Source organism: Girardinichthys multiradiatus, chromosome 10 (genome assembly GCF_021462225.1).
Source record: "Girardinichthys multiradiatus isolate DD_20200921_A chromosome 10, DD_fGirMul_XY1, whole genome shotgun sequence".
NCBI classification, from domain to species: domain Eukaryota; kingdom Metazoa; phylum Chordata; class Actinopteri; order Cyprinodontiformes; family Goodeidae; genus Girardinichthys; species Girardinichthys multiradiatus.
Window position 1 is genome coordinate 23,372,229 of NC_061803.1, and position 23,426 is coordinate 23,395,654.

Consider the following 23,426-nt stretch of genomic DNA (forward strand, 5'->3'; position numbering starts at 1 on the left):
GGTCACAGGGGAGCTGGTGCCTATCTCCAGCAGTCTATGGGCAAGAGGCAGGATACACCCTGGACAGGTCGCCAGTCCATCACAGGGCAACACACAAACAACCATGCACACACTCATTCATACACTTAAGGGCAATTTAGAGTTACATAACCTAACAGGCATGTCTTTGGACTGTGGGAGGAAGCCAGAGTACCCGGTGAGAACCCACGCATGCACAAGGAGAACATGCAAACTCCATGCAGAAAGACCCCAGGCCAGGAATTGAACCCAGGACCTTCTTGCTGCAAGGCAACAGTGCTACCAACTGTGCCACCATGCAGCCATAATATAATATAATATAATATAATATAATATAAATGATAATTGTTTATTTTTTATCAATTTTACAAATGAGCGAACCCGAACATACAGCCAAAGTAATTAAGAACTATCTTCAGCGTAAAGAAGAACAACTCTTACTGGAAGTGATGGTCTGGCCCCACAGAGCCCTGATCTCAACATCATCAAGTGTGTCTAGGATTACGTGAAGAGACAGAAGGATGTGAGGAAGCCTCCATCCACAGAGGATCTGTGGTTAGATCTCCAAGATGTTTGGAACAACCTACCAGTTGAGCTGTTTGTGAAAACACACAAAGTTAGCATTTTCGAAGCATTTTTGGTATAAGACCATATTGAAATAAAATATGCATTAAAACAGCTAAATACAGACAGGTCAAGCCTGAACTGGAATATTCTATAGGGATTAAAGATTCTTTAAAGTACATGTTGTGATTTGTGAAATCATTACTCTATGAAACAAAAAGATTGGAGAATCCAATATCGTGCATAATCCCAAGAGTTGTTTGGATTGTACTGCAAGGCACGGCGTGTTTATTTGTACTGCACATTTCAGAAACTAGATAACTCAAAGTGCTCTACATGATGACAGAAGTACATTGCAGTGGTATGATAAAAGAAAGTTGAAAAGTAAAGAAAAAAGTTTGACTACAGGCTGAAATCAACAATGTTTCAGTTAATAGTTTCTCTTCTTTTATCGCTTCCTTAGCTTTCTTTAATACTGTGGTGCTGACTGAGTACCCACGATGGAAAATGTAGAGTTTAAACCCATTCACTAATGCACCCGATGCTTTCAGGCCCATATTGTCATAACATAAAATCAAACGTTTCTCCCTGGGGCGGAGGAAACTCCTCAGAATCGTTCCGACCTATTAAGCGGCCCGTCAACGGGCAAATATTCCTTTTAAAACTGGTCCAGACGTAGACCCAGAGTCAGAGACTTCCTGGTGCTCTGTGCCTTCCTCCTAACTTCTTCTAGGAGAGCCCAGCTCAGCCACAGTCTGTCAGGGGGGGGTCTTGTAGAATAAATTGCTTCTAACTGTGGACAGCGAGGTCATTTACGATGTCTGTTCTGATGTCTTATCCCCAATAGAAATTTTTACCAGTAATTTTTGGATAGTTTTGCTATATATATTTTCTCTATTTTGTATTTTCATGTTAATTATAAATCTTTATAGAATTGCTGACCCATTATGTGTGTCGATAATAGCGGAATGTAAAAGCCTACTGCTTGCCTGCAATATTTTATGGAGAAGTCAGCTGTACGGTTTGTCAACATCCTCTAACAAGTTCCTTATTAAAATCTAGTCCAACTGTTTTCTCCAGAAGTCACTTTATTAGTAGATTTTTTGAATTTTGAAAACCATGTACAGTTGTACTAATAATTATTCTAATAACTGACTAATTAGGTGACTTGTGGAGACTGTTGTTGCACTGGATTTTATGTAGGGGAGAGTAAAGAATAAAAGGGAGCTAAATACAAATACACAACACACTTTTTTTTTTATTCATAAAAAACATGCATAATTTTCTGTCTACTTTACAATTATGCACCACTTTGTGTTGATCTATCACATAAAATCTTCTTAAAATATAATGAAGCTTATGGTTGTAACACGAAGTTGAAAATGGTCAAGGGGTGTGAAGACTTTTGCAGGGCGCTGTATACGTACAACATGCACCAGAGAAGATTTGCGGTGCAGAACAACTGACTCAACCGTCCTTTTTGTGTGTAACATCAACATAAAAGCTTCTATTCTTCACAATGATGCTTCACCTACTTTCCACTAAACATGATGGTGCTCTGATGGTCTGCTTGTGTTTTCTGAATGATGAGTCTGTGCATCAAGTTGCTGTCAACTGGTAGTGCCATGATGTGGGAGGGAGGGTGAGACAGCAAGATAGGGAGGAAAATAGAGGAGGGAGGAGAAAAGAGGGGGAGGGAGAGAAAGAGGAGGGTGGCTGTGATACCACACGAAGCAGGAACACAGAGATAGAGAGAGAGAAGAGGGAACAGCAAGCCAACTAGATCAGACTACTAAAGAATGATAGAGAGAGCAGTTTGTGGACATTTTCTGGCTTTTAGGTTTAAAAGGGATAGGGTAAAGGACTGAAAGTAAGAAGACCAGCTGAAACAACTGCCTTAAGGATGGAGATACAAGAACTTGAATTATCATTTGGATAGCTCTGTTCAAAAGCTTTGCACCCGCTTTGCAGGTCCAGTGAGTGGCAGCAGTGGGGCCCTAAGGTTCTGGTGTGATTCGTTGGGGTCACAACTGCATTTCATCTGCACTGACTACAAATAAGGAAAGGATGAAGAACCCCAAAGGTGTTGAAAACCGTGTGCTGAAGATGACAGAGTGGCACTCTTCTGTTTTAGAGTAAAAGGAGAAGTAGCTGTGGTGACAGACACAGTATGCCTCAGTTTGGTTAATGGGAACACTGGGAGAGAAGATACCACCTTGCAGCTCTGGAGCCCGGTCTTGGACAGGTGGGGATAAAGGTAAGAAGGGGACATAGAACTTTACTTCAAACTTCCAGCCTGACTGTCACATTCATACTTGTCAGATGTCATTGTTCGGAGCAGTATAAAGATGGCACTGAGGGGTACTGTCATGCATTCCCAGTGGGACACATCCACGGTTGTTCCAGAGAAAGTCAGTCTCACATCACATATTAAAATCTTAAACAGCTAATCAATATCAGATTAAATTAAGCTTCAGCAGAAAATTAAACTAACTAGATTTTTTTCAATCATTAACTTTGTCAATTGGACAAAAATGACAAAAACAACTGATGGAAATGAAAATGGCAGAATTTAAAACTTTAAGAAATTTAAAAATTTTATTTCAAATCCCATGTGCAGAAGACATAAAAATGTATTAGATTGCATTTTTGAATTTTAATATGATATTTTACCTATATTGTCTTTATTTTTTTGGCAAGGAAAACTGAGGTTTAGTCAATTCATAGTGTTTTTTCTATATTGCAAAATACCTGTAAATAATAAGATTTATTAATCACTTAAATTAATATTCTGAAGCACATAAAAACTTATAAATTGTTTACATTTTCACATTTATTTAGTAGTAATCAACTTGCAGTTCACAAGAATAAAAATATTAATTGCCATGCAAAATACCTAAATCACAATGGCTGCAATAATAAACAAATAGGCTATGTAGATTATTATTATTATTATTAGTAGTAGTAGTGGTAGTAATAGTAGTAGTAGTATTAACATGTCTGATAAAATATGCAGTTATAAAATGTCGCTATCAAATGTCATAAATTATAAACAGTTTTTTGCAATAAAATTAAATTTGTTTAAAAATAGTCTTTGGTACATTCAAGAATCTCTTCAGTGTGAACTCTGTCTGCGTGAGACTTTCTATATTCTGCCTCAGTGACCAGCCAATTAAACACAATAATCTGAGAACAGAAAGCAGACTTGCATGTGTTAATGGGTTGCTTCGGGTGCCGCAATTGTTTAAAACAACCTGTCGTGTAGGTGCAAAACAAAAAAGACTGGATAAGGATTACGTAATGCAGATTTGCAGGTCATATATTTTGGTTTTATTCACCTACAGGATAAAATACTAACATAAATATTTTAGTTTCCAAAAATATAAAAAGCTTGTTTTTGTTTTGTTGTGTTTTAAGACTCATTATGGCTGTAATGTGTTAGGTAACAGGTTGGAGTTTGTGTGCTCTCACCAACCAGTTTTGTTTAAAATTAGAAAATAACAGAGTGAATGTGTTATGTGGGTGAACCAGCCTTTGTGAAGTTTTACAAATAATATTACAAACTGCATCACTAAAGAGCAACAAAGCCCAGGGAGAAGCTCGGATGTGGAAATGGCCAGTCAATGGAAAGCTGGTGCTTGCACAGTGAAATGCCTACAGGTGCAGTAGGTAATAAAAACATTTTCTGCCTGCACAGAACAGAGTAATTTTTCATAACGGTGGGATGGGGATTGGTTGTGCTTGTAAATTTTCATTATTTTAGTGTATGCTAACATGTTTTGGAAGAGCAGTCTAAAATATGTACAGAACCTGGCCTGCATACAGGAGCCTGCAGGGTCAGTCACCATCTAAATCTGTTGTATTTCACCTTGTTTGTATGTTGTAGTTATGGGGTTAGAAATGGAAACCCTGATTATTAAAGTACATCTAAAACTAGTTTTAAAATAAACTTCTAGTTAGATATCTCTAGTCTTAAGATGATTTATTAAGTATTATAAGGAAGTGTTTTTAGGTCACTTGATACCAGGTGAGTTCCACTTGGTAAGCTATTGGAAAATAAAGTGACACCTGAGCCTATGAGCTTCCTTCACAATGGCCCCTGCGGGATGGGCTGGGATCACAGATCCTCAGCAGCTCTGTTTCCTGTGTGGCTTGCTTTAGATTAAGTCCACTCCCTCACTAGACTTCATTGTTCTCCCCAATTCTACCCAATTATTTCCATTATATCCAATTATTAATCCTATTCAGTCTACTCAGCATCAAGCTTATCTGCTTCTTGTTAGTCTCTTTTTTAAATCCTAAGAAAAGACATATCAAAGAAGGTCGAAAAGGTTCTGTAAGAAATCATAAAAATAATGCAGATCACTTTTTCTGCGTACATCAGAAAAAGTGAGAACACACAAGAACACACAGCAGGCAGATACAAATATATTTTCAACTACAATCATACCTACTAATACTTCATTTGAGATGTACGAATCACTTGGCCAATGATTGGAATTGGTCAATTTTCCTTTGATTGGTCAAAATGAGTGATTGGCAGTTTCAACACTGAAAAAAATAGTTTTTTCCTTTTACATTAAATGTATCAAAACTAAGAATTCCCTCCTTGTTCTGTCTATAAATGCACCAATAGCATCAACATTGATGCATTATTTTTAGTTTAATAAAACTCTGTTGATCAGTATTGCTGTATAAATTGAGATAATCTTATAATCCTGTTATGTTCTGTTGCATTCAAAGCTACTACATCTGCAAGGGAAAGCCCGATTGATATATACACCCTGACCCTTTATCACCAATAGTTGTTTTTTTTTCCATTTGTTAATTTCAGCAATTTTCATTGCAGTTTTATACAATTTGAAGCTACAAGTTTGCTTAATTTGGGGGCAAAAAAGTCCTTAAAGTTCTTACGTTAAACTAAACTATCAACTTATTCAGCTCAAATAGGTTTTTAATCTCTACATTTAGCTACATTTGATTTACCAATATCCTTTGTATTTAAGATGGCTGATAATTATGGTTTATAACTTAAATTACTAATTTATTAGAGCAAATTCACTCAAGATTGATCAAAATTTGATGCTGTAATTTGTATGAGTTAGTTCAAAAAGATACAAAATTGTCTTTTATTTCAGCACCATAATCTCCCACTGAAATATTGGAGAAGAAAAAAAATAAACAAGCTATTCTTTAAACAGAGTACATTTCTGCAGTGTAATTCAGTGCTACTGAAGCATTTTATAGATTCTCAGTCCTCCAGGACATTCCTTTGTGTCATAGCATATGAACTTCTCTTGTTTCAAGAATCAAGAGGAGAAGTCTAGTAGCTTTGTGCTTAAGCATTTACACATGCATTTTGGTTATTACTTTGCCCTTTTAGGTCTATCTGAGTGTTTAGCAACCTTAAATTAGTAATGCATAACTTCTTGTGTCCCTTGTCAATACATAGGCTGTAACACAAAGGTCCATTTCCCTTAGCCACTCTTCAAATTAGGAAAGACACATGATATTCAAGTAAGCTAGAATCATGTTGATTTTAACAAGTTTTGGACAACTGATACTGTGACAAACAATGCTGAATAAGGAGCCGAGATTATTTTGCAACAAGCAGTGCGGAGGTTGATTAAAAAGAGGTTAAAAAAATCTTCAAAGGTCACTGCTAGAGAACTATAGCAAAGAAATGGGCTCACTGAGTCCTCAAAACAACTAATCTTAAGGCTTTATAGGCATCTTTACGTGTGACGTTAATAAATGCAGAGATACAATCTTGTTTGTGCAGCTGCACAATAGGGTTTAGGATTTTCAAGTACTTATCTAATCACTCCAAGGGCTCAGGTAGAGTTTTTACTTTCATTTAACAAACCAATTGGACACCTGACACTGCATGACTCCAGTATAATGTGGAGACTAGGATCCGTAGCCTATAGGACTGCTCAGGTCATTGATGCAACAGAGATGCCTAATGTAACACAAAATGATGACGCTTAAGTTCTTTATTAGTTTCACTTATGTAACAGAGTCAGTGTAGTGTAAGCATCAAGCATTTGTATAACTAGCAAAAGTCTGACCACTCTGTTTCACACTTTGATGAACTGGGAAAAACTAGTCCTATTTTTAGCACTAACAGCTCTGATGTGTTGTGTCAAAAAGCACTTGTAAGTATAAAAATAGCAGCATTAGCTACAGTACATTTTCCTGCGGAAGGTCAACCTGAGGGATACATTTTTAGGATCTGGCTCCAGATCTGCAGAGCTTCCACCTGAAAGAGTGTGAATGTCAAAAGAGGGATGTAGTGTGCATGGCAGATGCAAGGCACTGGGGATTTGGGAGCGCACATGAGTGAATTGTTTAGTCTTTAGGGTCCAAATCAGACAGGCAGACACACAGAGCGGATGATGCTTCACAATAAAAGCTGTCTGCACTCAGGGGGACTTTAGTCTGCCTCCCAAGGGGTAAACTTTTTGACCCCAGGCCTCAGCATTCAGAGCACTGGTAAGGTTATCTCCTGCCTGACGGAGGCAATGATATAGGAGATGTCCCAACATCATCCTCATTCATTTTTGTCCTCTTTGGGGCATTCTGTGCCTTGCAAAAGTATTCATTCCCTTCGAACTTTTTCAATCTTGGTCACGTTACAAACAGAAAGTTCAATCTAAAGTTATATCTGTGAGGTAGACAACAACAAAGTAGTGCATAATTGTGAGGTGGAACAAACTGCATACACTTTTTTTATAATATTTTAGAAATAGATATGTAAAAAGTATGGTGTTTTTTTTTTAGGGCACCTTTACCTTAATACCCCTACATTAAATCCAGTGCAGCCACTGTATTAAGAAGTCACACGATTTAGTAAATCGAGTTCACTTGTATGTGATCTCAGTATATACAGGTCCTTCTCAAAATATTAGCATATTGTGATAAAGTTCATTATTTTCCATAATGTCATGATGAAAATTTAACATTCATATATTTTAGATTCATTGCACACTAACTGAAATATTTCAGGTCTTTTATTGTCTTAATACGGAGGATTTTGACATACAGCTCATGAAAACCCAAAATTCCTATCTCACAAAATTAGCATATTTCATCCGACCAATAAAAGAAAAGTGTTTTTAATACAAAAAACGTCAACCTTCAAATAATCATGTACAGTTATGCACTCAATACTTGGTCGGGAATCCTTTTGCAGAAATGACTGCTTCAATGCGGCGTGGCATGGAGGCAATCAGCCTGTGGCACTGCTGAGGTCTTATGGAGGCCCAGGATGCTTCGATAGCGGCCTTTAGCTCATCCAGAGTGTTGGGTCTTGAGTCTCTCAACGTTCTCTTCACAATATCCCACAGATTCTCTATGGGGTTCAGGTCAGGAGAGTTGGCAGGCCAATTGAGCACAGTGATACCATGGTCAGTAAACCATTTACCAGTGGTTTTGGCACTGTGAGCAGGTGCCAGGTCGTGCTGAAAAATGAAATCTTCATCTCCATAAAGCTTTTCAGCAGATGGAAGCATGAAGTGCTCCAAAATCTCCTGATAGCTAGCTGCATTGACCCTGCCCTTGATAAAACACAGTGGACCAACACCAGCAGCTGACACGGCACCCCAGACCATCACTGACTGTGGGTACTTGACACTGGACTTCTGGCATTTTGGCATTTCCTTCTCCCCAGTCTTCCTCCAGACTCTGGCACCTTGATTTCCGAATGACATGCAGAATTTGCTTTCATCCGAAAAAAGTACTTTGGACCACTGAGCAACAGTCCAGTGCTGCTTCTCTGTAGCCCAGGTCAGGCGCTTCTGCCGCTGTTTCTGGTTCAAAAGTGGCTTGACCTGGGGAATGCGGCACCTGTAGCCCATTTCCTGCACACGCCTGTGCACGGTGGCTCTGGATGTTTCTACTCCAGACTCAGTCCACTGCTTCCGCAGGTCCACTAAGGTCTGGAATTGGCCCTTCTCAACAATATTCAATGTAGCCAAGACCTACAGCATGCACTGGGGCGGTTCGCAGCTGAGTGCGAAGTGGCGGGGATGAGGATCAACTCTTTTAATTCAGAGGCCATAGTTCTTGACCGGAAAAGGGTGACTTGCCCTCTCCGGGTTGTAGGGGAGATCCTGCCTCAAGTGGTGGAGTTTAAACATCTTGTGGTCTTGTTCACGAGTGAGGGAAAAATGGAGCAGTAGATCGTCAAATTGATCAGTGCGGACGCTGTGCCGGTCAATTGTAGTGAAGAGACAGCTGACCCGTAAGGCAAAGCTCTCGATTTGCCGCTCGATCTACATTCCTACCCTCACCTATGGGTATGAACTTTGGGTCATGACCAAAAGAACAAGATCCCGAATACAAGCCGAAACGAGCTTCCTGAGGAGGATGGCTGTTAGTCATAGGGTGAGGAGTTCGGCCATCTGAAAGGAGCTTGGAGGGGAGCTGCTGCTTCTTCACATCGAGAGGAATCAACTAAGGTGGCTCGGGAATCTGTTTTGGTTGCGCCCTAGACGCCTCCCTCAGGAGGTGTTCCAGGCACGTCCCGCCAGGACACACCGGAGGGACTATGTCTCACCGCTGCCTGAGAATGCCTAGGGCTTCCCCCACAGGAGGAGGTGTCTGGGGAGAGGGAAGTCTGGGAGATCCCGGTCCCGGATAAGTGTAAGACGACGAGTACAATATTCGGTGCACTGGACATCTCAGAAACTAATGATCAACAAACAGAAAGAGTATGACACAATTGTAAACATACCAAGAGATTGTCACTCACCTAAAATCACAGGCCAAACAACAAGAGCATTAATCAGAGAAGCATTCTAGAGGCCCATGGTTGCTCTGCAAGAGATGCAGTGATCTACATCTCAGGAGGGAAAATCTTTTGACATGACAAATGTGAGGAAATAATTTATGGTTTGCTACAATCCATTTAGGGGAGTCAGCAGACATGTGGAAGAAGGTGCTCTGGTCAGCTGGAAAAAAAAAACTTAACTTTGTGTCCTACATGCAAAAATCTATGCGTAGCAGAAAACTAACAGTGCACATGATCATGAATGCATGTGCCCATTGTGAATTGTGGTGGTGACAGCATCATGCTGTGGGGACGTGTTTCTTAAGCAGGAGAAGGGAAGCTTATACGAGTTGGTATTAAGATAGATGGAGCTAAAGACAGAGCAATCTTGAAAGAGAAAAGTGCAAAATACTTGAGACTGGGCCAGAGGTTCACCTTCGAACAAGACAAAAACCCTAAACATACAGACAAAGCCACAATGGAATGGTTTAGATCACAGCATTTTCATATGCTTGAATGGCCCAGTCAAGGTCCAGACCCAAAGACTTAAAGATTTATGTTCACAGATGTTTTCCATCCAATCTGACTGCACTTGAACTATTTTGAAAAGAAGAATGGGCAAATAAATGTGTCTCTTGATGTGCAAATCTGGTAGAGACATTCCCCAAAAGACTTGTGGCTGGAGTTACAGCAAAATATTGTTGAACAGTGTATGGCTAAATTCAAATGTGCACCACACCTTCCAGACAAAAAAACAACAACTTAGAAAACCATGTATTATTTTACTTTTATTTTAATATTATATTTGATATGAAATTATATCAATTATACATTGCTTTGTGTTGCTCTATCACATCAATTCCCCCAGTATCAAATTGAAGTTTGTTGTTGTAACATGATAAAATGTTCAAGGTGTATATTTTTGCAAGGCACCGAACATTTTTAGATTAGTTTTTAAATCAGTAACTGGCTTGTTCCTGGCAATATTTTTTATGAAGTGTTTAATTACAGATAATACAGGCCAGGATACTGGTAAGAAATCTGCTTTACTCTTGTAAGACGCCTCAAGGGAAGGGGACACAATTTCAGCGCATCCTCACCACATGATTAATAACACTGCAAAATTTACAGAATGAGGTCAAATAAATAGAGTCCTTCGGTCTGCCTCTCTGTATGCAGCATCTGGAATTGCATGTCCAATGAATCAGTGGCAAACACACAGGTCCCTTAGGAGTTCCAATACACACAACCCCAGTACTCATACTAAAAATATTGTAAAGGGAGGACAAAGTTAAACTTAGGACACAGCAGGACAAAAAGAGGAGCACAGCTTCTCTGTTAGATGTGTGATCACTGCACAGCATTTTGCTGAAAGACTATAAAAACAACCAAAACATGCTAAAAAATTAACATGTGACAGCCGTCCTTATTTCTGATACCCAAGTATGACAAGCCTCTTTAATAGGTAAAAACAATTAAACAATCTAAGATTCAAACTGTGGTCATATTTTTGAATTGAAAAGATTCTAAACATGTTGTAGAGGCTTAAAGGGATCGTTTTGAATTTTCCAAAGTGAGGCTCTGTGAAATTATTGTCAGCAATAGTTCCCTTACCTGTAGAAGACATATGTCAGATGTCACATTGCAATGAGTAGAAAAGTGAAAAGAGTGTGGTGGCATGCTAACAGCTTGTTACTCTAGCTAGATGCTTTGGCTGATATTGGCCACTCAAAACATCTCAAAGAGAAAATATATCCATGTCATACCATGCTATGTTAGTGGGTATTAAATGTCTTCAAAAGAGACCGTGGTTTAGCTTCCTTTTGTCTAGCTATTAGCCTTCAATCACTCTGAGGATTGCTTCACTTTCCCTCACACTCAATGTACCATAAAATCTTTCAAGGTAATGGAACTGTTACTGAAAATAATTTTATAGAACCTCGCTTAAAAATCCAAGCTATCCGTTATCTGCAGTAGATAACTCTCTTTCTGCCTTAAAGCTAACAGCTTGAAGCTAATGGCTAGTTTAAAAGGGGACAAACCAAATGCTGCCGTCGATCATCTTAAAATCAAGTCCAGTATCAAAAACCGTCATGCAAACAACATTTTATTAACCTTTGAACTGTTGTCCCATTTGCCTTGGTTGGTTATTTATTAAGAAATGTATAATTTGGGCCGTTGGGGTAGTGGCAGACCAGGCCTTCCATACAGAGGCTATAGTCCTCGACACAGTCTTCCTAGGTTTGATTCCCGACCTTCAGACATGTTATCCCCCCTTCTCTCTCTGCCTATTTTCTGTCTGTTAACTGTCAGTAAAGCCCACAAGTACACAAAAAATCTTTAAAAAAAAGAAATGTATTATTTTTTTGCATGGGAAAGCGAGATCCAGTGTGAAACACGTGTTGAGAATGGAACAGGTAAAGCATTCTGGTGAAAGTAAAACAAACATATCATGGTGATTTAAGTTAATGCTTTTTTATTTTATTATTATTTGTTTTTTACACTCCCTTTTTTTTTAATCAGGTAGCTACTCTAGCTGGAAATACATGTTCTATTGTCTACTCCTCCACCTCTATTTCCAGTAGAATTAATTTTTGGCTTCTGCGTAAATTACATTCTATTAAGGTTTAAGTGTATATAAAATTATTTTCTCATAAACCTAATTGAAGATTCTAAGATTGAAACCTGCTTTGGTCTTGGCCCCTGTGGCTTCAGTATCCAGCATCCAACTAATCTGCATTTAAGAGATACTAATTGATCATAAGCCTTAAACAGAACATGATTTCAACTATCCCTGTAACAATCTGTCACTTCTAACTTTCTTAAACATTTTAAAGGAAAACACAGGAAATGTAATTTGACACAAGTGGTGATAATGTGAGGCCAGCCCTGCTCTTGTTAGCTGACATCAAAAGACAGGAGGACTCTTTTGCAAGCATTAATTGGATTTAATGTCATGATGATTAAAGAGGGTAGGAGAAAAAGAGGATAGTAACCACAGTAACTAGATGGCATCTAACACTGATGACCCTGAACACTTTCTACTAGATCTGTAACTTTTCTCTTTAGGGTTTCATTGCTGTTTTCTTCTTGGTAAACCAGTGAAAAAAATTTACAACAAACCATAAAATGTTTTCATCAATTCAAATGTAAGTAATAATTTGGGTACAAAATCACATTTCATGTACAGTACATCCAACATCCAACAACAAAACTAAATTTAGTCACTGCACAGAAAGGCACATCAAAATTAGTGGCCAGTTTTTTTGTCCAATAGTAAAGGTCTAATTTGCACATCAGTGTTTTAGTAATTCTATCAGGTAAAAACTTTGATTGTTAATTATTTGGCAATAGGTGTGGTGTTTTATGTGACTTGACTATCATGTGTGAGTAACACATGCTCTCTCCTAACACTCTCTACAGGGACTGGATTCATGCATTGAGCTCACACCCTGCCCCATAAATTACTCACTAAAATGCAGCTTAGCCAGTGATCAAGCTGCGAGGGGCCTTGATCACGCACTCGGACATCAGGCCTGCCCTACTGTTAAAACGCTGCATCTGGAGGTGATGTCAAAGAGCATGAGTGTGGGAAGAATCAACCGTTACAGTATTGTTTCGTCGGAGGAAGAGGGCCTCCGCCTCACTACCATGCATGGCATGAATGGCTTTGGGAATGGCAAGATCCACACACGCCGCAAGTGCCGCAACCGCTTTGTGAAAAAGAATGGCCAGTGCAACGTGCAGTTTGCCAATATGGACGACAAGTCACGACGTTACATGGCTGACATGTTCACCACATGTGTTGATATCCGCTGGCGATGGATGCTAATAGTCTTCAGTCTTGTGTTTGTTATATCGTGGCTGGCTTTTGGGTTGGCTTTTTGGCTCATTGCTTTGCTACACGGAGATCTGGATAACCCAGCTGGAGACGACAACTTCACCCCCTGCGTACTACAGGTGAATGGATTTGTGGCTGCGTTTCTGTTCTCCATTGAAACACAGTCAACCATAGGGTATGGTTACCGCTGTGTGACTGAGGAGTGCCCAGTGGCAGTCTTTATGGTGGTTTTCCAGTCAATAGTTGGCTGCATCATTGACTGCTTCATGATAGGTGCTATCATGGCTAAAATGGCAAGGCCTAAGAAGCGGGCGCAAACACTCTTGTTTAGCCACAATGCGATCATTGCCATGCGGGATGGAAAGTTATGTCTTATGTGGAGAGTGGGAAACCTTCGCAAGAGTCACATTGTAGAGGCTCATGTCAGAGCACAGCTAATCAAACCTCGCATAACTGATGAGGGGGAATATATTCCTCTAGACCAGATAGACATTAATGTGGGGTTTGACAAAGGATTGGACAGGATTTTCTTAGTTTCACCCATCACCATTCTCCATGAGATAGATGAGGAGAGCCCTCTTTTTGGAATCAGCAAACAGGACCTGGAGACTGCAGACTTTGAGATCGTCGTCATCCTGGAGGGAATGGTTGAAGCAACTGCAATGACTACACAGGCTCGCAGCTCCTACCTGGCTTCAGAGATTCTTTGGGGCCACAGGTTTGAGCCAGTCCTGTTTGAGGAAAAAAACTTGTACAAGGTGGATTATTCACATTTTCACAAAACGTACGAGGTGCCGTCCACCCCTCGCTGTAGTGCCAAGGACATGGTGGAGAACAAGTTCCTTGTGCCTAGCTCTAACACCTTCTGTTATGAAAACGAGCTGGCCTTCCTAAACCGGGATGAGGAGGAGGAGGAGGATTTAGGTGGAGGGAGCAGAGGACTGGCAAATCTCAGTCCAGACAGGAACAGCCGGCATGAGTTTGAACGTTTACAGGCCACCAGGGCGTTGGATCAAAGATCATATCGTAGAGAATCAGAAATTTGACTCTAACTCATTGACCAAGCATCAGATTCCTTTAACCTTAACTACGGAAAAAATGCAGAACAATGCAAAGTGCCATAGGAAGATCTAAGAATGGGAAAGGAACAGGAAACAAATAGATAATCATAAAGAGGGATTTGGAAATGCAAGTGCGTACAACTTAGAAAAGAAGGTAATGTCTACAATCAAGAGAAAGAAAGACCTTCTTCCTACACAAAAACTTGAATGTTTTTTATCACGGTCATTTTGAGTTAAGAATGTTTAATGCTAGTTCATCGGCAGGACCTTATGATACATGATACAGTACAGACCAAAGGTTTGGACACACCTTCTCATTCAAAGAGTTTTCTTTATTTTCGTGACTATGAATATTGTAGCTTCACACTGAAGGCATCAAAACTATAAATTAACACATGTGGAATTATATACTGAACAAAAAAGTGTGAAACAACTGAAAATATGTCTTATATTCTAGGTTCTTCAAAGTAGCCACCTTTTGCTTTGATTACTGCTCTGCACACTCTTGGCATTCTGTTGATGAGCTTCAAGAGGTAGTCACCTGAAATGGTTTTCACTTCACAGGTGTGCCCTGTCAGGTTTAATAAGTGGGATTTCAAGCCTTATAAATGGGGTTGGGACCATCAGTTGTGTTGTGCAGGAGGTGGATAAAGTACACAGCTGATAGTCCTACTGAATAGACTGTTAGAATTTGTATTATGGTAAGAAAAAAGCAGCTAAGTAAAGAAAAACGAGTGGCCATCATTACTTTAAAAAACGAAGGTCAGTCAATCCGAACAATTGGGAAAACTTTGAAAGTGTCCCTAAGTGCAGTCGCAAAAACCATCAAGCGCTACAAAGAAACTGGGTCACATGAGGACCGCCCCAGGAAAGGAAGACCAAGAGTCACCTCTGCTGCGGACGTTAAGTTCATCCGAGTCACCAGCCTCAGAAATCGCAGGTTAACAGCAGCTCAGATTAGAGAACAGGTCGATGCCACACAGAGTTCTAGCAGCAGACACATCTCTAGAACAACTGTTAAGAGGAGACTGTGTGAATCAGGCCTTCATGGTAAAATAGCTGCTAGGAAACCACTGCTGAGGACAGGCAACAAGCAGAAGAGACTTGTTTTGGGCTAAAGAACACAAGGAATGGACATTAGACCAGTGGAAATCTGTGCTTTGGTCTGATGAGTCCAAGTTTGAGATCTTTGGTTCCAACCACCGTGTCTTTGTGCGGCGCAGAAGAGGTGAACTGATGGACTCTACATGCCTGGTTCCCACCATGAAGCATGGAGGAGGAGGTGTGATGGTGTGGGGATGCTTTGCTGGTGACACTGTTGGGGATTTATTCAAAATTGAAGGCATACTGAACCAGCATGGCTACCACAGCATCTTGCAGCGGCATGCTATTCCATCCGGTTTGCGTTTAGTTGGACCATCATTTATTTTTCAACAGGACAATGACCCCAAACACACCTCCAGGCTGTGAAAGGGCTATTTGACCAAGAAGGAGAGTGATGGGGTGCTGCGCCAGATGACCTGGCCTCCACAGTCACCGAACCTGAACCCAATCGAGATGGTTTAGGGTGAGCTGGGCTGCACAGTGAAGGCAAAAGGGCCAACAAGTGCTAAGCATCTCTGGGAACTCCTTCAAGACTGTTGGAAAACCATTTCAGGTGACTACCTTTTGAAGCTCATCAACAGAATGCCAAGAGTGTGTGGAGCAGTAATCAAAGGTGGCTACTTTGAAGAACCTAGAATATAAGACATATTTTCAGTTGTTTCACACTTTTTTGTTCAGTATATAATTCCACATGTGTTAATTCATAGTTTTGATGCCTTCAGTGTGAAGCTACGATGTTCATTGTCATGAAAATAAAGACAACTCTTTGAATGAGAAGGTGTGTCCAAACCTTTGGTCTGTACTGTAGGTGTAAATACATTTCTTAAGTAAGCTGTTTTATGTGCATTACCAGGTTCAAATATCACATCTGAAAACCAAAAACTGCTATTTCAGTGTTTTATTGGCCACCAGTCAAAGCTTTCATGGAAAAATCAACTATCTAAAACAACCCAAATTCAAAACAACCACTGTGAGCTGTGAGCAAACCACTCTGAGCAAACCATGTGTGATCTTGCTGATAAAATATTCTAAAATTGATCAGAACCATAATCAGTTTTATTCGCCACGTTTGTGCACTCAGACAATGAATATGACCTTGGTTCCACTTTGCTCTCAATGAAAACATTTTAAATATCAATATGTGAAAATAATCAGCGGAGTCCTTCACATGTCCCTCGGAACCAGTTAGCTCAAGGGTGTCCAATGTGCTGTCTGGGTGGTGTTTTTAGCCCTTGAAAGGATTTTGTGCAGGCCTCAACCACAATTCAAGAAAGGCCTAAATTTTGCCAACTCAGGTGGTTGATACAAATAAAAATGTCAGGCTCCAATTTTCACTCATTGAAGGCCTTTCAAAAAAGATACAGACAAATTAAAATCTTCTTAAAATGAATTGAAATATAAGCTGCAATGCAAAGTATTGATCTTTCATCAACTATGTTTTTTGCCTTTAATTTAATCTGATAGTAAATATTGCCCAAAAACATCAAGTGACTTTTCTGAAAAGCATACTTTAGCACACGTATTTGTTAAACCTGGCCAAATGAAACAAGAATGAGCCATATCCTGTTCTTGTTGTTGAAAATACACACAAAAGAAAATCTAGACAAACATAATAAACCTAAACAAATGTGGGCCCCTATTGAAATTATATAAGTTTATCACCAAAAAGACACTTTAATAAATTAATTTGCCGTTCAAACTATTTTTGAACGGCATTTACTTGACCAATTTATCTGTATTCTAATTAATTGCTACAATAATCTTCCTTTTCTGGTTTGTCTTCCCATCCTAAAAAGAAAAAAAAATAGAGTTGATCAAGGTATGAAACATGGATGAATTAACAAAACTCTATTCTAACAAGGGGACGTGTAAACTTTTGTTCTGGCAATCACAGCTATGTTTATTGCCGTGACTGCCTCAGGGTTAAGAAACTCCGCTTGCTTTGAGTTTAGCATTAGCACTGTTGCTAAACTATGGCTTTAAATCATGAAGTTAATATCCCTTATTCTGAAAATATTCTTTTTAAAGTCTGAAAAGTTACATTATTTATTATTTCATTTGACCTTTTTAGGAATGTGAAAGTGTGGGTCACAGCAACTCACGACAAAGAAGTTGCTTGGTTGAGAAAACAGGCAAAATAGGATCAGCTGGACTGTATCATGCAAATCTGTCTTGATGTTAAAATACCATAAATAGCGTTCACTCAAATCACGGGGAATGTTTTGAGCTTGTTGTTGTTTCAGATGACAGACAACCACTCTGAAATGGGCCCTGCTCTAAGGAATTGTTAGCTTGTATCTTCTGTGTGAACTTCTCCTGTCCACTTCAGGTGAAACATTTACTGCTCGCAAGTAATTCACACAACCCCACTTTGTAAAAGTTTGCAGTCCATGTGATCGAATATGGTACCAATTGATCACACTTCATCTGTATTTCTGCTGTTTAAAATAAATCTATGCAAATTACCCAAGTCTTGGGATAAAAAAATAACCAAAACCTGTATACGATGGGATCGTGTGATGACAATGCTTTAACCAATATCCAATGCTAAGGAATGAAAAATGGCATGAATTTAGTTTCAATGAGTAGATGTTTCATCATGAACAAAAGAGAGGTTCAAAGATCAAGGTGAACTGAAAATAGACAATTTCTAGTGATCAAAAAACACTAATCTGATGATTCAGTTCACATTAGTTGTGATAAAATTGACTAGGTAGATGTAAAGTTTCTACAAAACACATGAAAATTTTTTAGATTTATTGAAAAGTGAAAAAAATACAAAAGTTGTTACAAGTATGAGAAATGTTACAGTAAAAATAAAATTAGTCAACATAAAAGCAACAGGAAAACAAATGACAAAATAATTTTTTCTTTCTGTCGGTTCACATCACACTGTAGACAGCTATTTGAAATTTGCTTAGAAAAAGAACTGAGTCAGTGGAGAGAGGTCTAAATAGAAGCAATAAACACTGAGCCACACCTTTTATCAGTTATTATTAACTTTACTACTATTTACACTTCATAGAACTTATAAATCCAAAGAATATTTGGAAGGGTATGATGGGAATGGTCTTTTTCTTGTTTTCCTTATTTCAGTTGTACCTGTGTTATTATTAGTTGTTTTCATATTGATACCAAAGTAACAAAATGTTGCTTAGAATTAAGTTCAAAAGTGATTGTTCTCACAGCAACTGTCCAAAACCATTGAGGCTGATACTTGCTGACAGAAATGATAAAACCAATTCAAGCTCAACTGAATTGACTGTAACAGTGGTTTAACACAAAATTGTTACTCAAGAAAACGTTCTCTTCCTACCTCCGACAATAGAAAGTATAATAGATCCCCTACTGGATGTTTCATGAGATTTTATCACTTAAACCATTTCCATGGTGTGTAATAAAATAACATACATCACGCCGGAGACCATTTTAGTCAATGTTCACTCATCTACAGAAGAAAAATAATGGAATGTGGTGAAACAAGAACACAAAAGGAGAACCGTATAATGGTTCATCTGTTAGTCAAAATAACAAATATTTTCTTAATAGTCATTTCAATGATATTTTGAATAATAATATTTCTTAGAAATTTGTTGATTATAATGAAAATGTTAGGATAAAGAATAAACAGTAGGAAAAATAAGTATTGAACACGTTTTCCGAGGAAAATAATCGAGCTATTGACTTGAAATTCACACCAGATGTTGGTAACAATCCACTTAATTCACAAATAGAAAGAAACAAAAACAAATATGTCCATATATGAAGTTATGTGGAAAAAGTGAAATGACACCAGAGACAAGTGCTAAACACATGAAAGGAATGCAAACAGGGAAGAAAAGTTAAGAAAATAGCTGAAATCCATCAGTGTGAAGAAAGAAATGCTTCCCCTATAGATGTAAATTATCTGCTTCCTAAGTCCTACTTGATGTTCTATAAAAAGGTTTTCACGAATTGTGCAGGAATCTTGTCCTGATGAGTAAAAGCAAAGAGTGGCCTCAAGACCTTTGGCGCCTTGTTATCGCAAAACAGCCTGATGGCATTGGTTACAGATGCATTTCTAAACTTGTGAATGTTTCAGTGAGCACCATTGGAGCCAAAATCAAGAAGTGGAAAGAACACACAATATTTTCGCCACAAACCGGTCATGACCAAGTGCTTCTTGCAAGAGTTCTGGCAGAGGAATGAAAAATATGAAAAGAGCTGTCAAAGAACCAAGGACCACTCAGAGAGCTTCAGAAAACATTGAATTAGCAAGCACAGTTTTTTTATTAAAACAATAAATAATACACTTAACTGCCACAGCCTCTATAGTTGTTCAGGACGCAAGACTCCACTGGTGAAGAAAAAGCATGTTGAACCTCGTCTACAGTTTGCTTTAGATGATTTGGATAAGCAGTAAAAACACTGGGAAAATACAGTAATGATAAATTAAATAAGACCAAATTGTAACTCTTTGAATGCCATTGCACACACAATGTTTGGAGGGCAAATGGCGTAGTACTTTACCCTATAAACATCATACCAACAGTAGAGTTTGGAGGTGAGAACAGTGGAGAACTTTGCTGAAGTATTTTGATAAAAATCTGAAGTTGAAGTCAGCAAAGCAATGATCCCAAACACACAGTGAAGGAAAATCTCAGTTTCTTTCAATAAAGCTTTTAGAATGTGTGAGTCAATAAACTGACTTGAATCCAAGTGAAAATCGATGGAAAGAACAGAAAATCAGAGTGCTTATAAGAGTTCACCTGAACCTTTAACATTTAAAGTGTCAAGAATTGGTCAAAAATCCCACATGAGCAATGCAGGTAAGTACTTTAAAATATCATAAACTTATCATTACCAAAACAAGCTTTTTTACTAAGTATTTAATTAGTTATAGTAAGTGTGTTCAATACTTTTTCCCTGTGTCATTCCCGGTGTCAACATAATTTATTGACTTGTTTGGATTTTATGTGGATTATTTAGGTTGTTACTAACATATGCCACATATTATACATCAATAGTTCCATTAGAGAAAAATATTAGCATGTTCAATACAAATTTGTCCTGCTGTACATAGATAATTTTATTGTTGCCTGATAAGCATTCTTTTTCCAACCTTAACTATTTATTATGCTCATTACCTTCTGGGAAGGTTGTGTGTAGTGAAGGGTGAAATGTCTGCACTTGAATACAAAATTTTAGAGGTAATAAAAGTGAAGAGTCAACAACCTTTTCACTAAAATGCATAGTTCAGTCATTTACATTTTTTTCGTATAATTTTAGCTTTAATCTTGCCCCCATGAACACTTCAAAAGGAAGCAAAATGCAAAGGTTTTAGTAATGGTATGATGAACATTATCAGGCTGAATAAACCTGCTTATTTTTATATAATGTTCTTTTTTGATAGAGAAACAGCAATAAATATTTATCTGTTTTTACCAGAGTAATAAAAGGAAATCACTTCTGTAAGTTAAAAATATTGTTCTTGTCTGAATCTACATTTGTATTTCACCTCTCTACTTTCTGCACAGAAACTCATGATTGAACAGGTTTTTCTTTTAAATGGATGAATGAGAAAAAAAAAAACTTTGACCTCTGTAGAAGTCTTCCTTTGTCCAGCAAAATGGCTACTGGACGTTTGATTTTCATCGAAAGAAATCCAAATGATTAAATAAAAAAAACTTTCTGTGAAAAAAAGACAACTGTTTTTTATCTTTGTTGGTTTCAAATTACCACTGTATCCAATATTTCGATGAATGATCTAGTTCAAATCCTGGTTCGCAGACTTTGTCTGACGCTTTGGAAAAAGCTGCAACTGAAGGAAGATGTTATCCTGAGGGCTGTTCAAACTGTATGTCACCACAGTCAGATAGCTCCATCGGGCCATTCATTTAAGACGGCTTACCTAATAATCGCAGCAACACATAAACAACTACTGGGCCGAGATGTCTTTTGGCCCCTGTGGGGCAAAGTCAAAAGGGTTGTAGCTGAGTTATGTAACAACACGAGCAATCATGAATACAATAGAAAGTCTTAATATTTGAAAAACCTTTATGTTGAAATTCCTCTACAAGAATTGATCAGTAACCATATTGTCAGTTGACCAGCCCCCAACCTTCTTTAAATCAAACAAACGTGATGTCAATCAATTCGGCTACGTTTGTACTGATTTGTGCAGCAAACATTTTCATTTGTGCCGCTATCATTTAAAAGTATTAATAAAAATTATCTGGGGTCACTACAGGTTATCAAACATGCCTGTATGTGTGTGTCAAAGGGCAGAAAGGTTCAACTGTTTGCCTAGATGCAGGGCTTTCACTTGTTCAACATGATTCCGCCATTGGCATCATTTGAAGAAGGTGGAGTTGTTGGCTGATCTTTGGCGGCCTCTGAAAGCTTTCATTAATATCTTCAAAACGATAGTGGCACAACCAAAAATGTTTGCTGTACAAACGTAGCATGAACGTTTGACATCATTTTGATTTGAAGAAGTTCCCTCAGCTATTGGGCGAGAGGTGGGGTACTCCCTGGATAGGTAAAATAACAGATCAGAACAGGCCATTATACAGAGAAGGTCAGCACACTCTGTGGTAGTTTAGGTTAGCCCATTTCAAGACATTCAATTTTGGTATAGTTAAAAACCAATTTAGTTACCAGCTTTTATACAGTACAGTCAGATTTAATAAACTAGTATTTATGAAGTTAAAATTTGTAAAGAGTTGTCAGATCAAAAAAAAAAGACTGCACAAACAGTTCATTCAGACAACCATCCTGAAGATTTTGAAGAGCAGAAGGCAGCAAGACATAGAAGATCCCCCTTTTAACTGGGTTTACTAAGAACATGAAAACTAGACTAGCAAACATCAAACCATCAACCAAGGGGTACATGCTACAAAAAAGCCTGGGTTGATCATACAACAAGAATCCAAAATGCCCAAGAGTTGGAATATCATTTCAAACCATGTTGTAGTTTTAGGTATATTTAAAACAAAACGTGACGGCAGGATTGAGGAGATTCTCGAAGTATTCCTTCCACCGCCCGATAATTTCTCCAGTCACAGCAGCTCCCCACCCCCACTGTAAACAGTGTTGGTGAAGCACTGCTTCCCCCTCCTGAGGCGTCGGACGGTTTGCCAGAATCGCTTTGAGGCAATAGTCCTTCTCCATGGCCTCACCAAACTCCTCCCAGGCCCCAGTTTTTGCCTCTGCCACAGCTTGGGCCACGGTACGCTTGGCCTCACATTACCCATCAGCCGCCTCAGGAGTCCCACAAACCAACCACAGCCAATAGGACTCCTTCTTCAGCTTGACAGCATCCCTTACTGCCGGTGTCCACCACAGGGTTCGTTAATTGCCGCCGCGACAGGCATCGCAGACCTTACGGCCACAGCTACGGGCAGCAGCTCCATCAATGGATGCAGAGCACAAGGTCCACTCGGACTCTATGTCTCCAACCTCCCCCCGGAATTTGGTCAAAGCGCTCCCGGAGGTGGGAGTTGAATACATCCCTGGCCAAGAGCTCCACCAGATGTTCCCAGCAGACTCTCGCTATGCACTTGGGCCTGCCAAGTCTGTCCGGCTTTCTCCTCCTCCAGCGGATCCAACTCACCACCAGGTGGTGATCAGTGGACAGCTCAGCCCCTCTCTTCACCCGAGTGTCCAAAACATGCAGCCGAAGGTCTGACGACACGACAACAAAGTCGATAATCTACCCCCTTGCCTGCCTAGGTGTCCTGGTGCCAAGCGTACTGATGAACACCCTTATGCTTGAACATGGTGTTCATTATAGACAATCCTTGACTAGCACAGAAGTCCAATAACGAAACGCCACTCCGATCACACCCCTCCAGGTGTCACTGTTATTTCCCACGTTAGTGTTGAAGTCCCCCAGCAGAACAATGGAGTCCCCGGGAGGGGCACTATGCAGCACCCACAACAGGGATGCTAAGAAGGCCGGATACTCCGCACTACCACTCGGCCTGTAGGCTGAAACAACAGTCAGAGACCTGTCCCCAACCCAAAGGCACAGGGATGCAACCCGCTCATCCACTGGGGTAAACCCCAACACAAGACGGCTGAG

At 39.2% G+C, this 23,426-nt stretch overlaps 1 protein-coding gene across 1 annotated transcript; it reads left to right on the forward strand.

The window, feature by feature from the left end:
- Positions 1-2,409: 2,409 nt before the first annotated feature.
- LOC124875479 (ATP-sensitive inward rectifier potassium channel 12) lies at positions 2,410-14,557 on the forward strand. The gene is made up of 2 exons (XM_047377675.1): positions 2,410-2,839; positions 12,779-14,557. The coding sequence occupies exon 2, from the start codon at positions 12,926-12,928 to the stop codon at positions 14,240-14,242; it is 1,317 nt and encodes a 438-aa protein (XP_047233631.1). The 5' UTR covers positions 2,410-2,839; positions 12,779-12,925; the 3' UTR covers positions 14,243-14,557.
- The last annotated feature ends 8,869 nt before the right edge of the window (positions 14,558-23,426 follow it).